Consider the following 15569-nt stretch of genomic DNA (forward strand, 5'->3'; position numbering starts at 1 on the left):
TTATTTAACATGGTTTGAAATGCTGCTTCATTGAATGCATAGTTACAGAATTGTTTTCCACTTAAATGGGTAAGGACACAAAGCATGACCCTTTGTTAACATTACACACCAATCAAACAGTACGCCACCTCCAAACGCAGAGCTCCAAACAAACCCCACAAACTCGCTTATACCTAATAGCACAAATACACACACAGCCTCAAGCCCCCTTTGGTCTTGTCATTTTGCATCCACTTAGTATGTAGATTGGCCTCCACAGACCTATTGCCATGATTTAATTTCTAGTACCCAATTCCACCAGCATCTGTTACTCCCATATAGCCATCTTGTAGGCCTGGTGACACCAGCCTCTTCCACCAGTGGCATAGGAGAAGGAATGGGAGTGGTGCATGAAAATGGGTATGACTTTTTTCATGTAACATCTGTAATTCATGTCTGTCAATGCACCACCAGTAGCTTCTGGGCACTTTGGTAACAGTACTCAGGTTTTAGGAGGTGGAATGGAAGACCGGAAATGTCAGCATCCCTGGAGCTCCCCACCCCCGCTCTGAACAGTGCTCCTCACTGAAATGGTTATGCTGCTTCTAAACGTCACTGTTGCTTCTTTACAAAGTAGCTAGTTGGCTGTTGAGTAGGGGTGCTTCCATCATCCTGCTCCATCGGATACAGATTTACATGCTAATGGAGATCTGTGCAAGGGGGGGGACTTTGTATAAGCATCCTGCCACTGAAGCTGGTGGGGCCTTTCACAGTCCTCCACCATCCCCCACATGACTTACTGCAATCAGGCTAATAGTGTTGTGTATTTAATGTGCCAATATGAAGAGGGGGGTCTTTGTGATCAGTAGCTTGAGGGGGGGGGGGGGGGGGTTGTGTAATTGGTCTGTGAATTGAGCATTATGGGGTGGCTGTGCATTGAAGTGTGGGCTTTGTGCAGTGAATCTGACTACATAAGATTATGCAATAAGCATACCAATGGAGATCTTGTGGTTCTTGATCATATTTCAAATCCACCTATAAAGTCGTGAGCAGTACTAAAAATGCCCCTAAACAGGCCAATCCAGCAGCCTGATCTCAGGCCATATAAGAGTCATTCACTTAAATAAAAATAAGTTGGTGTAAAATATCAGGTTAAGCCTACTAGTAGTGTGGTCACTATGTTTTTAGTGAACAAGGGAGGGAGATGTGAGTGCTCGTACTAATGTTTAAATTTAATTGATGCACAATGTTTCTAAATCAACATGTGAGTTGGTACTCTTAGATAAAACATACATTAAAGTTATTTATCAGAAGACTACTTTAAAGTGAGTGGTCTGATTTAGCCCAGCAAATTGTTTGGTTTGTATAGCATAAGGTCCTTCTGTACTGGCACATGTAGTTTTCCAAGTTCTTTGTATAATTCTTTGCATAGTTTATTACTTAATGTTAAAGATGTACTGGGCTGACTACTTTTATATTTTTTTAAACCCCATAGCCTTGTCCTGCTTGTCTGCCTCTTTAACTGCGCCATGTCTTTAAATTCCTTTTTCAGGTCTATCTAAAGTAGAGGTATCAGTAGGTAAATGTACTAAATATAAATTGTCCTCTCTGGAATCCCAGGGAGCCATAACCAATGGGTTAACTTCCTATTCAGCTGAGCATAGACCAGAAAGAAAACACGAAAAACGCCACTGTGATGTTTCCAGTGTCTTGGCTTCACTAGCTGAGTAGGTAGAGGATTATTTCGTTTTTTAATTTGGGACTTTATTTACAGGACAGGGTCCAAAAGGTTTTGGGATTGTACCAAATTCTGTTGCTATCCAGGGTAGGGGCTAACTCCTGGGAGTGCTCTATTCATCTTGTCAGAGAAAAATTAGTACACTTCAGGCTTGAAGTGGAACAAGACTGTTGCAATTGTAATCTTGATTGATAATATTGTCCCCTTATCTTCAGACATTGGCTGTAAATCCAGTCCCTTCACACCTGTGATTGGTCAGATTAACCTCATGGATTGTGAAACATCCCAATCAGGGAAATGGGATGTAAATAATAGTAAAATGTTATGTAACTGCCATGGGTGCAATTGTAAATGTATTCATCTTTCAACCCAGACAAGTGTTAAGGTATATTAGAAACTATTTATTTTACTGGTTAATATTCACATTCATTATAGAACATAATGGCATATACTACATATGGAATTTAGTTAGAACATTCACCCTACTTAAAATAAGAATGGATAATTACACAATCACAATGGAGTGGTGTATAATGAAGGAAGTGTATGGTGAGAAAGGACATCCCCCTTGAGGACATGCTGGCTAGGAAAGGGCAGTGTCTTAATTAGGCCTCCTCTGCCAGCCTGCACTCATAGATATAGGCAAATTGGGTCTAATACTAGTTTAATCTAGTTTTGTCTCTGATCTATGTGCTGGCAATAGGGGAGATTTACCTGAAGTCTCTTATGACACCTGGTTTAAAAAATAAATGTAGCCAAAAAAGTCTTTACATCATATTTGGTATTAAGACAAACTTGATGATTATCGAAGTAGTTATAGTTAGTATATCTGTACCCAGTAAAACTAGCTAACGTTGATGGCATAATAAAGTAGGCCTATTTTTGTGAACAGGAATTTTATTTGTGGAATGTTGAAAATGTTTGGAAATGATATGCTACAAAAAAGCCCAATTTGACCCCTACCACCACAAAGGTGTAGAATAAGAAAGTACAATGTATTCAAGGTGACACATTCGAAATAAAGAATATGGGTCTGGTTGAAGTACCCATTACCTTTTTGTCATCAAGGGGTTAATTGCTGTTCAAAAAGCTTGTAATCCCTCTGTTGCCATCTTCATTCCATTTCAATTTTTTTTTTTACATAAACAATTCTCTTTTGTATGTTACCAGCTGTAGCGCTTATTTATGAAAACTGCATTATGTGCAAAATTTTCTGTGATCAATAGCAACTAATCGGCATATTAGACAATGAGGACAAGTGTCTAGTCGCTATGATTTAGTGCACCTTGTGTACCAAAATAAAATAGAAGTAAATAAACCCTTGTCTATCTACTCATTTAGACCTTTAAATTGCACCTGCCAGACATCAGTCGCACAGTCCAAATGTACAAATCACCTGTCGTACTTTATCTTTCCCTGTTTTGTACTGCAGTAACATGGAAGTTGGCCTGTCCTGCCAGCACCATCTTGCCGCCAGGAGATTTGAGCTAGGCTTTATATCCATTTTACTCGTTTTATGTAAGTTTTTCTGTGGGAGACCACAACCCTTGGAGTAATATGGACTCCTTGATATGCACCATAAGTGTTTTGTACAGGTTTCTAAATATTGGAAGAGACAAGCCCTCAATACTTGGTGTGTATATATATACCCAGCAATGGTTTCTGCTACTGTGTATCTGTGGCAGTGTAATCGGAAAGATGGACGTACTCCTGCTGACAGTTGACTCATCTGTGCAGAGGCGTGGAGTCTAAACACCCCCGGTGTTCACCAGGGATCTGTGTAAGGAAGGTTTGGGACTTGCAGGTTGCAGCCTTCAGAGCCAGTTGCCAGCTAGGTAGATGTATTCTCAAATGGAGTGCAATGAGCAAGTGTGTTTAGTAACTGGAGATCCAAACTAAGCAGAAACATGAAGTAGAAGAATGGTCAAGGAAGCAGAGGTCAGTGCGGGGAATCGGTAGAACTAGAATCACTAAACAGAAGAATGGTCAAACTCTGACAATGAGAAATCAAAAGAAAGTACAAGGGTGCAAGTATTACAGAAACAGAAGCAGGCAGGAAGTGATCCAACTAGATCAGTGCCAGTCAGGCTTTAATATGCTATACTATAGCTTATTTAATTCTATAGCCGCTATAAAATTAAATGGGCACTTTCTATGACCAGATTGGCTCTGGAACCTGAAGTTTCGTCCTGTTGGTAGGCAGTAGACCACGCACACAGTACAGATCAGTCCCCACTACAAGAGGAGAATGAGGACAGCACCTGCCAATATCCATGCTGTCCTTCTATTAACACGTAAAATTATAAGATGTGTGTATATAATTTTAGATGTATTTTAGTGTGCAGGCAACATCTGGTTTGTCCATTATTCAGGTCACTTGAAGATTTGGGGGGGAAAAACACTTGGTACATAATCTTGTGCTATTCTGCAAATAGTTATTGGCCCAAAGCCAGTGCACAGTGTGCAACAATGGGGCTGTTAACAGTTGGCAACCAATCATATGTTGCCATTTTTCTAGTGTAGTTTAGGAAACAAAGCTGCTGCAACTTATTGCAATGAAACATTTGCTTTAGTGTTTTTTGTTTGTTTTTCCCACTTTCCACTCCTTTCTCATTCTTTTTAAAGTGTTTGAATATAATGTGCTCTGACCTAGTCTGTTTGCATCTGTTGTCCAGTATGTTCCGAATTTATTAGTCAGGAAATTATTCTTTGACTTGTCCACTGATGTGAGTGTGTGTTTTGCAAACTTGCCTAATTCCCTGTAATGTGTGGGAGACTCCTGAATTTCAAGGAATCTTGCCGGACTCCCAGCAGTAGGCAACCTTCTTTCTGACTGCCATGATAACGCAATTCATGTTACGCAGCAGGGCAAATTTTGTTTTCTTGTTGCACACTTTTCACAAAGTTGTTTTTTGTATTCGCCCATTCTAATAACTTGAAATGCTCAAAATGGAACAGATGTATCCCATGTATACACACCATGGAGCTTTAGTACATGTTCTAGTATGTGGTCATATTGAAGCTGTTTACTGTGTACACTAATTTTTTTTTATTTTTTTTTTAATATAACATTTAAACACACGACACTTGTATAAATAGTATAATGTGCCAGGAATGTCATGAAGTATGAAGTCATTGATGAAAACAGGCAATACTAAAATTCAGAGGCTAGGATGTAGTAAATATCACATTTACACATGGTTTTGTCTCCATTAAGAGTCTCTTGAATTACAAATTTTATTTTTATTTTTTTTGCAGGCTGTGTTCACTGATCTAGAAATCATGGCTGCAATCTTTGCTAGTGCTATTCATGATGTTGATCACCCAGGAGTGTCAAATCAGTTTCTTATAAATACAAGTAAGTGGCAATATGGGGTTATTGTGCATCATGCCCAACTTAATGTTGTAGAAGCCTGTGTATGACACTTTAGTTCAGTGATGGGTACGTTTTTGAGACTGCAGCCAGTATTTTCTTAATTGGATTGGTCTTTACTCTAAGATGATGTGGACATGGAACATTATGCAAATACACATTCACCAAAATCAATAGGGACTTCTGGCTAAGGTAATTTACATGGCGGTCCTTTGAGACCGATGTAAATGGCATTACCTGTGTAGTATAGCCTGCAACTCTTAGGCTATACTGATCAAGGTGTAAAAGTGCCTTACAGCCTCATAGAATATCATGCACTGATGACCAAATAGTGCTTGTATGTCAGCTGTGTAAAAGCCTGATGGGTTGGTCTACACATGCCATTTCCCTTTCTTTTGGAGAAGTTGTTTAAATACATAGTTCTCAGCCATGATGGTTTCACACAAGTTGTAGCTGAAGTTCCAGAGTTTGCAGAGTCTCTGCTGTTGTAGTCAACGCTGTAAACTGTCTTAAAATAGAAGTTTATCAAAATATCTAAAGGGACCTGAGGCTAAATGTCACTTTAAATCAGTGGAGTGCGTAAGCTAAGTGAGCCACGTTCTTAGACCTGTTTTTATATTGTGTTTATAATGTTAATATGGATGTTAAAAATATGCAATTTCCATTTTGTATGTACCCTTTTATCTCCTAAACTGTGTGGTATTGTTTTAAGGGGCTACTTGACTTAACAAATGTGTACATAGTTCATACACAAGAACCTCATGCAAAGTTATTTTACCTCTGCTATAGGAGACTTTAGGGTCACCAAAAGATGTCTGCAGAATTATTTATGTTGCCAGCTTGACACACTACAAATCTGGTAGTATACAGAGGGTGAACACATGTAATTCGTTTTAGTACACATTTCTTAAGAGCTAAAAGCTGGTATGTGAGAGGAGCGATGTAAACAGGGTGCACTCTGTCATATGAAGGAATGGGGGCTTTTACATATATATTGTGGATGCTGTTTTCACTGGATTCAAGTGCTGGATTTTCAGAGTGGGGATTTCTTTTTAGCAATGTTTTCAGTCTGCATAGTTTATTTATGGACATGGGTATACATTTATTGTACTGTCCTGCTCTTGAAATAATAGCAAACAAAAGATTCAGTAGTAAGGGCTTTTCTGTACTTTATATATCATCTAGTATTTGTACTCTGTCAGTGTTTGTTAAACCTGGTCCTCAGGAGCCCTAACAGTGCATGTTTTCCATATATCCTTGCTTTAGCACAGGTGTATTCATTAATGACACAATTATACTACCTGTGGATCTTTTACATTATTTCCCTTGTCACTTGGAAAACCTGCACCGATAGGGGTCCTGATGACTGGGTTAGAGAAACAATGGTTTAGAGGATGATCCAGTCGCCTGTAACACATTCTCTGCATGTGCATATTCATACACTGTAATCCATACTAATTTTTGGTGTAATTTAGAACTTTTTTGCTCTTGTTTTAGACTCTGAGCTGGCACTGATGTACAATGATGCATCTGTGTTAGAAAATCACCACCTTGCAGTAGGGTTTAAACTCCTCCAAGAAGAGAACTGTGATATATTCCAGAATTTGACCAAGAAACAGCGCCAGACATTAAGGAAAATGGTCATTGACATGGTACGTCCAGTATCTCAGAGCAAATGTCACGTCTAAGATGTTGTATTTAAAATTGTCAAGGAAGGTGTTTTATGACAACTTTATGTGCCAAATGAACTACTAAGGTAATGAGGTCAATTGTGTCAGTAAGCAGGAAAAAAGATTTACGGATGTATGCGCTTGTATCTAGTGTGTTCCCTGTCTCCTATTTATTTGGTGTTTGGAGAGAAATTTATACAGCTAAACCTGTACCTGCTGAAAAACTGACTATCTGACAAGGATGCATTCTAACCATATATGGCCACATTTTGTGCATATAGGTAGAGGAGACAGCAAATTATCTAGAGTAAATATCGAAAGAGAAGCCCAAGACCATATGAATACATTTAAGCACAGTCCCAAGATCATAAGGGAGCAGGGACTACTTGTAGCATAAAGGTCCAGAAATTCTCAAATATGTTAAATGACAGTGTAGGTAAAGTAGATAGTAAGCAATAATTAACAGTATTTGCTTTTCTGTGGATACAATAGCCATCAGGGAAAAATGGAAGATTTGAGTAGGAAACATGGTAAGTTGTTAACTCTGCAAGTTCCTTAATGAAAAATAATGGACTGCTTGGAGTAAGAGCGTTTTAACTTATGACCTTTGGTCAGAATGTCCACAGCAATCTCGTGCCAGGCCTGGCCAACCGGTGGCTCCAAGTGTTGTGAAACACAAGTCCCAGCGTACCCTGTCGATTTGGCAGTAGAAACCCAGCCAATAACCATGTCTTGTAAAACTACAAGCATGGAGGTGCACAGGTTAGCTACCAGCTAATGTCTACATGTATTTTTAAGTGGTCATACTTTTTCCTTAAACATTTTTTCTGAATTCCTGACCATCAAAGCCCTGTGTCCTTTAGGCTGTGGCCTTAGAAATCTTAAAGGACAGATTTATAGAAAACCAAACTTTCAGAGATTTTTTGAAACCTATTCTAGAAAAATGTTTCTCGGTTAAAAAATAAATAAATCATGGCATTGCTACTTTAACAAATCACTGTGGCAGACTAAAAGAATGTTGCCATTTACAATTTCCTTGGTTTGTTTCCTCAGGCTGCTATTAATTTATAGTTTTGTAGCCATGTTTTTTTGCAACCTCGAATATTTTGAAAAGGAGATCATTTTGTAGAAAGACTGCTAAGAAAAATGACCTATGCTTAAAAAGGTACTTGCTATTTAAAGGGAAAACACTGTGGGATTACTGCTTTAATGAGGATAGACAAATGGCTTGCTCCACCCACCTAAACTTGTAAAGGTATTACAGTTGTGACTAAACTATATAACCTATACAAAAAAGCAGATTGCGCATGAGATGTCCTAATATGGAAATATAACTGTGTATATATAATAAACAAACAGAAAAACGATTGTATGAAAAGACTAATTACTCCATATAGACAAAACTGTTAAAAAATAAAACCAAAATTCCACATAGAACTAGTGCACAGGCTCATAATGACCCGTGTATGGAAGAAATTCAGCAGATAACTCTGTTCAAAAGAGATCTCAATGCTTCCAAAAGTATCTGCAGCGAAAAGAGTAGATGTTCGAAGTAGAAATATACACGAAAAGCTCCGTTTCACCTGATTCAGGCCGATGGCTTCAGATGACAATTTCCCACATAATATATAAATATATAACTCCATAGTGTCCCGCCGCGTGAGCGGCTAGTAGGTCCAGGCTGAGTCTTGTGTGGTGCGCACCAGCAAAATCCATCCGGACAAACACAAAGTATGTGAAGAAAGATTCCTCTTAAGGACAAGGTGTTCGTAACGCCTCTGGAGACAATGTATCGACAGTCTTCACTATGAATGAGGCCAGAAAAGAGCGAATACTCGTGGAGCCAGCAATAACTTGCGACGCGTTTCGTCTGTCAAAGCAGACTTTATCAAGCAATAGAGCTGATTCTCTCTCCACTGGTTATTTATTGGAAAAGGGGGAGGACCTCATCAAGTTAATAACGGCCATATGTTGAATGTAATTGATCAGTATAACAAGTATACTGATAAAGCTTAAATCTTCAGGCCATTATGAGCCAAACATATTAATATCGGTGCAGATATACACAGACATTGTGTCAGAATATCAATTATAAACAAACAGTTTTATCTGAAATAGGTCCACTAGTGCACCTGTGCACATAAATATCGGTATACGGTTACAATGCATAACATACATATGTAGAGCTAAAATCAACCAATAATGGTGACTATTAAATAATTAACTAAATAAATAAAACTTAATGACTAAAACTATATAACCTAAAAAGCAAGTGCACAGTTTAAGCATTAAAACCATACTAAACACATTTGGGGAAATATGTATTGTAAAGTTTGCTATGGAACATCAATTCTATAATATAACTTCTGGAAAAAAGATGATGTTCTTGGTGCATATATTAATGAAATAGTCTGTCTGTTTTTTGACCAGTACCTATAACAAAATAGTGTTTCCCAACACCAATCCTCAACCCCCCCCCCCCCTTACCAGTCCTGGTTCTAAGAATATCTTTGCTTGAATACAGGTGATTTAATCAGTGCCTCAATCACTTTGTGCACAGGTGGTTAAATCAGACACTTTCCTCAAAACCTGAAATGTTAGGAAGGCTTGAGGACTGGATTTGGGAACCGCTGCACTAGACTATTTAGTTGACTATACATATGTTCTCAGTTGTGTATAGTATGGGTCTAGTGCTTAAAGTGTGTACCTGCACTCTGGTTTTGTATGATGAAAAGGAAAAGTGCTGTGGACTAAATCCTCTCTCCCTGTAGGTACTGGCTACTGATATGTCCAAACACATGAATCTACTGGCTGACCTGAAGACTATGGTGGAAACAAAGAAGGTGACCAGTTTAGGAGTCCTGCTGCTCGATAATTACTCTGATCGTATACAGGTAACAATGATGCAAAATTAATGGAATGAACACTCATTATGAACCAAATAGCTGTGATATCTCCCCTTGGCCAAAATACAGCCCAACAATAACGTTTTAAAAGCATGCATCACTGTGGATGTGTGCTGCTGTCTAACAAATAATCTGCTATTGCCATTCTGATGAGTCTGTCCTTCCATCTAACTTAACACATTTTAAAGGCCTGTTTTAATCTTCCTTTCCTTGCTAACTCTCCATATAGGCTTTTAAATTTTCCAACTGGGGCTACTGGGATTTGTTAGGCCCCAGTATGGTAGCTTATTAGGGTCTCCTTTAGGCTCCGTGTGCACCCTTTAGTAAAGGTCAGTGTTGTACAGACAGCCTACAGTGGGGGGAGTTTAAACTTGGAATATTTTTTGGTCAGAGCAAACCTAAATGTATTGTCTTTCTAAGGTATATTAACCATTTAGGATAGTAATATATAGCTTACTGACTTGTTTAAAAGTGTTTGACCTGCCATAGGGGTCAGTGTGTAGATTAAACTGGCTGTATTCATCCCTCCAACCAAGCAGCCAAATTCCACTAGCGCCTGTTGATGCAATTGGCAGATCACTGCACAATGAAGCAGGAAACCGCCGACTATTTCCAGAAAGGATCTGATTTCTACCAGACCATTCTTGGGCAGCACTGATCTTGCGTGTCTGGCTAGCATTACAGAAGGATTGAGGAAATGTGAATAACTTCTTTCTACATTGTGCCTTGCCTAGGTCCTTCAGAATATGGTTCACTGTGCAGACCTCAGCAATCCCACCAAACCATTGGAGCTGTACCGCCAATGGACAGATCGGATCATTGTTGAGTTCTTCCATCAGGGAGATCGGGAGCGGGAAAAGGGAATGGAGATCAGTCCCATGTGTGACAAGACCAATGCTTCTGTTGAGAAATCACAGGTACTCTTCAGCTGTGTTAAAGGTTTTCATTAAAGGCAATCTGAATTATGTATATAATGTAAATTACAACAAAGAAATGAGAGCATTGTAATGCTCGGACACTAACTTGCACAATTCATTCACCTCTCAGATCATTTTCATTCTTTAAAGTTTATCTCTTTTAGAATGGAAAGAGCTGCTTCTCTGCTTCCAATGGTCTCTAGAAAGAGGCCTACTTGTGCCTAAATCTAAACAAGCTCAGAATAATGAAGTATCTGTTGCGTGTATGTTCTCCTCCTTTTACACCACTTGTGTGTATGGTACTCTGCATTGTGAGTTCCTGGCAGAGGTTGAACATCAGTTACTAATCATTGTGTTGAAGTTCTACAGTTTACTGCACTACCGTTTATATTGACATGAAGTTCTGTCATTGCTTGTTTTCTGCAGGTGGGTTTCATTGACTACATTGTGCATCCCTTGTGGGAGACTTGGGCAGACTTGGTGCACCCTGATGCCCAGGATATTTTGGACACGTTAGAGGACAACAGGGAGTGGTATCGGAGCATGATCCCTCAGAGCCCTTCCCCTCTCCCAGAAGACAAAGATCCAAGCAGGGGGAGCTCAGCAGGAGACAAGTTCCAGTTTGAACTGACACTGGAGGAAGGGGAGTCTGACACTGAGCAGGATGACCCAGAGAGCCCACTTGATGAGGAAAACAGTGACTCAAAGACCCAAATCACTGATGAATCTGCTCAGGGTAGTGATGAGGCCGATCAGCCTTCTCCAGTAGACGAATGCAGTGGTGTCTTCAGCAAGCTGGCTCAATTAGAGCTCCCATTCAGGAGCACTCTGACCAAACAGAAAAAAGTCTTGAACTTCGATAACCTGAAATTAACAGCGGAAAGGACGCTCCCACAAGGGAATACTAGCATCAGCAGTGCTGCATCTGCTGACATGGTTAAGCAGGAGACCACGGACCAAGCAGAGGTCTGTTTGGACGAAGAGGGAAACATCACATATCTTCCATTAGGAACGTAACATCAAATTCTCATACTGCTTTGTTTTTTTATTTTAGTTTTTTTATCCATGCACACATTGCATTTTATTTTTGTGGAGGATTGGAAATTTTTTTTTTTTTTTTTTTTTTTTTTTTTTTGAAGGTGTTTAAGGAAAAAAAAAAGCAAAAAAACAGAACTGATATCAGAAGAAACAACTTCTTTCCAAAATTAGTGTAACTGTATGAGAGAACATGGTAGAATGTCACTTAGTTTTATTGGCCATTGGCTTGCTGTTCTTTCTGGTAGGTAGAAGGTGAAAGGGAAACTATAGCTAAAATATTTGCAGTATTAAAACTACAATAGTTTACATACCCTAACGCAGGCTTTTACATCTTGTGGCCACCTAGCTGCTCTTAAATGGCATGTCCTGCAAGTCCTGGGAGTTGTAGTTTACCAGTAGCTAGACCTAGTATGCCTGTGTCTGCCTTAACAAAAAATAGTATAAATTGAAATTGTGGTGTAAATTCTCCACTTATGAACAACACAAGTGATTATGTATGTAGACGGGTACACCTATCGTTATGTTTAAAAATCCCCATTCACATGAGGTAGCCTGTATTTAGGTTATAGTTTTCCACTTTTTGTCCTTGCTCTGTGATTCAAATGGCAAAATGCAGGTCTCAAATGTTTTGAAGTTGCTTGGAAAAATGTTTAGTCAATATAGGTACCTTTTCCCAATATTGTCCTACATTAAACATAATAAATTCTGCCTTAAACAAGAATTTATTACAAGCAAATATAAATGGTTATAAATTGGCTGAATGAATGAAGTCTGTTTCCCTTTATATAATCTCCTTATAGGGCAGTTAGTGGCGGCTCCTAACGCTGCTCTGTTTCTGTGACGGAATCCTTAGAAGTTATAGTATTTCTATAATAACATGGTTCAATGTTTGTATATATTCGCTGTAGCCCAGTCATTTTCAATTGTCCTTGAAATATGAGCGCTATAGTGTAAATTACTACATCATATATGAACACTGCACCAGGCTATGTAAGCCCCAATGTGTACTTACTGACTCTTGCATGCAAAGACTGAAGGCTAAACATGTTTAATTTACATAGCTTGCTCATGATATTGTAAATTTTGCCTTCCAAGCAACTACAAACATTGGCTTGTAGATCTGTTTCTGAATCAGAATAAAGCGTAAAAACAAATCCAGGAATAACATTGAAGGGTTATAGCAGCCACAGAGCAAGCGTAAAGATCTGAAACCATATTTAATCCCCAGATATTTGGCCTCCGACAGAACATCTTGGCCTGAGTTCAGTGACCCTTCTCCAAACTTGTTACTTTTTTGTCACCATGAGGCACAAAACATGGCTGAGTAAGTCATGTGTTTTATAGCACTGGGATTAATATTGGTGTCTGCAATTGTCTGTGCTATAATGTGAATTACATTGTTCAATGATACGAATTCTCTAAGGATTATGCCTAACATGGGTCTTTGGCTTTATTTTTCCATGTTTAGAACCTTCCTGATATTGGATTGTGGGGGGAACAGATGTCTGTGTATAAGACTTGCGTAGGAACACCAGATTTTATAAACCTCAGGGTATGATGGAAATGTTGTATGTACGTGTTGACAGATTGTTGTGTAGCAACCAGCTGACGGGTGTTCTTATTTTTCTTAACCCAAATGTGTGCAAAGCAGAGTGGAGAGATAAACCTGTTCTACAAAACTATTGCAAAGTTGTCAACTATTCAATCATGTGCTGGTTTAGATATTAGAGTCTCCAAAGCGAGGGTCTTTTGCCTAATTAAAATTAGAGATGTGCTGAATCCAGGGTAAAATGTTAACATTTTATGTTTCTGCTTAATTTGAATATGAAAATTTGGGTTGCAAGTTGGACCGATATTCGGATAAAACCTTGGGTTTGGAGCATTTCAATTAAAAATTCACCTATAGAGAATACTTAAGTAACAGGGTCTATCTACTATTTGATATGATGGGATTGCTCCAGTGGTTGGCCAATCATCTAGACATGTGTCCAGCTATTTAAACAAGCCATATATTAACATTTGCTGCCATTTGATGGCTGTAGTCAAAATGCTTCCCCAGAGACCTATTAAATGTTAGACCAGCTTAATTGAACACCAGCCAGCACAGAGATCACCCATAATGTGCAGTGAGATATTGTGTTGTGTATAGGCAGGTTTAGCTTTCTCTATAAAAAATTTTGCTGGCCCCATAAATGTAACATGTGAATCCTTCGATTACCCCAAAACATTAATCTAACAAATGCTTAGCACAAATGTTTGTTTTCAGTGCTTCATTAATAGACGTTCAATTTGAGTTGAAAAATAAGAATATCCGCAGGAGAAAAATGGGCTCCAGTTTAATTTATTGTACTAAAGTTTTCACTTTATTTTAGTGTATTTGTAGTTCACATTTGAACCAAGCCACATTTCTGTGCACACCTTTCTTGTCTCTGATCTAACCTTACTGTGATTTGCACTCAAAATGCTGCATTACTATAACCTTGCTGTTCTCAGCAACATCCGTGGAATGCTGCTGCTTGGGCACCGAGGGATAATAAGCTGGTTGAAAGGCTACAGTGGGTGTTAATGGCATCTTTCCTTTTTATCAGAGCAGATATTTGTGACGGAAATATTCTTGTGCAATGGTAACTCTCTGCTTTGTGCAGCACAGAATAGCGTTTATTTATAACAGGTGTACACTCCTGCATTAAAGGTCCATTTGATTACCCTGTCATCTATCACATTAGCCACTGGATAGACGAAGGACACTTATGATGGAAACAAATTTTACTTTTCTGAATTGGCCATTACACTTAGTACAAAAATGTTATGTGAACCTGTAGAATTGTGCATTTAGAACAAAAGTACATATAATTCTTTCTAATTAAAATGTATTAAGGGACAAATGATATATTGAACATGGTAAACATTCTTCACTTGTTTAGACACTACAAATCTCATTAGCGTTTTAAATGGTGACAGTTGGCCTTTCTTTTCTTTTTTTTTTTTCTTTTTTTAAGGACAAATTATGGTAGATTGCTTCAAATTCCACAAAGCATAATTATAAGTGAAGAGAAAAAAAAAAAAGTTCACATATGTGCTCTGAAAAGATGCCTTATAACACCCAAATGAGGTGGCTTTTCTCAGTTTATGGGGTGAGAACTCTTGAAGGTCCTGTTTTGTTAACAGCAGATCAAAATAGGTAAGCCATATGGGACCCAAGATGGAAATGTGCCATTTATTACTGCTGCAATAGTGAACAATTGTCAATCATTATTGTGTCTAAGCCCCTGATTAATGAAAGGATGCCAAGATGTTGAACGTTTTATTGCCTTCTATTCATGCAATTGAGCTTTAAGAGGTTTACATGTAAGGTACCCTTTTATAAATCTAGGTCGAAGTTTCTTTTAGAAATGTCACAAACCATGTGTTTTATTATTTTTAATAAAATACTTTATCTTTTTAGCTTTTTGTCTTGGAAATTTATTTCTTCCCGGGGATATTTCATGTTTTACTTGCCTATTAATGTTGGTGCTTTTTTTATTTTTGCATTAAAACTTTTTTTTTTAACAGGCTGCTTATTGCAGTCTTCAAACCAATAACATTTGGAATTACTAAATCTTCTCTCAATGTTTGTCTCCTTTCTAGACAGTTGATAACATAAGAGCCCAACATTGGTATTTTATAATTTAACGAGCACTTGCATCCTAAACACAGTGGAGCTCTTGTGGGCAAAAATCATAATGCAGAGCATCAGTTTTCCTGGGAAGCAGCGACATTACTGAAACTTCATGGCAAAATATTCATAAGGCTGTTTGTGAATTGATTGGTTGTAGTCTCATGAATTTTTACTCAGTATTTTGCTCATCTCTACTTGTCACAGACACAGTGGAGGCAAAGACCTTTTTCGCAGATACAATCTTTGCTTTCTGTTTTTGTTTTTCCATCCAGCACTGTGGACCTCATTTA

At 38.4% G+C, this 15569-nt stretch overlaps 1 protein-coding gene across 4 annotated transcripts in view; it reads left to right on the top strand.

The window, feature by feature from the left end:
• The window catches only part of PDE4C (phosphodiesterase 4C), a 322370-nt gene extending 307305 nt beyond the window's left edge, over positions 1-15065 (top strand). For all 4 annotated transcript variants that reach the window (XM_075204683.1, XM_075204684.1, XM_075204685.1 and 1 more), the window contains 5 exons: positions 4976-5075; positions 6588-6742; positions 9532-9654; positions 10401-10583; positions 11010-15065. In XM_075204683.1, the coding sequence (XP_075060784.1) occupies positions 4976-5075; positions 6588-6742; positions 9532-9654; positions 10401-10583; positions 11010-11600 (1152 nt within the window). In that variant the 3' untranslated portion in view covers positions 11601-15065. The remainder of the gene's footprint in view (positions 1-4975; positions 5076-6587; positions 6743-9531; positions 9655-10400; positions 10584-11009) is intronic.
• Positions 15066-15569: the final 504 nt, after the last annotated feature.

Source organism: Mixophyes fleayi, chromosome 1 (genome assembly GCF_038048845.1).
Source record: "Mixophyes fleayi isolate aMixFle1 chromosome 1, aMixFle1.hap1, whole genome shotgun sequence".
Classification (NCBI taxonomy): domain Eukaryota; kingdom Metazoa; phylum Chordata; class Amphibia; order Anura; family Limnodynastidae; genus Mixophyes; species Mixophyes fleayi.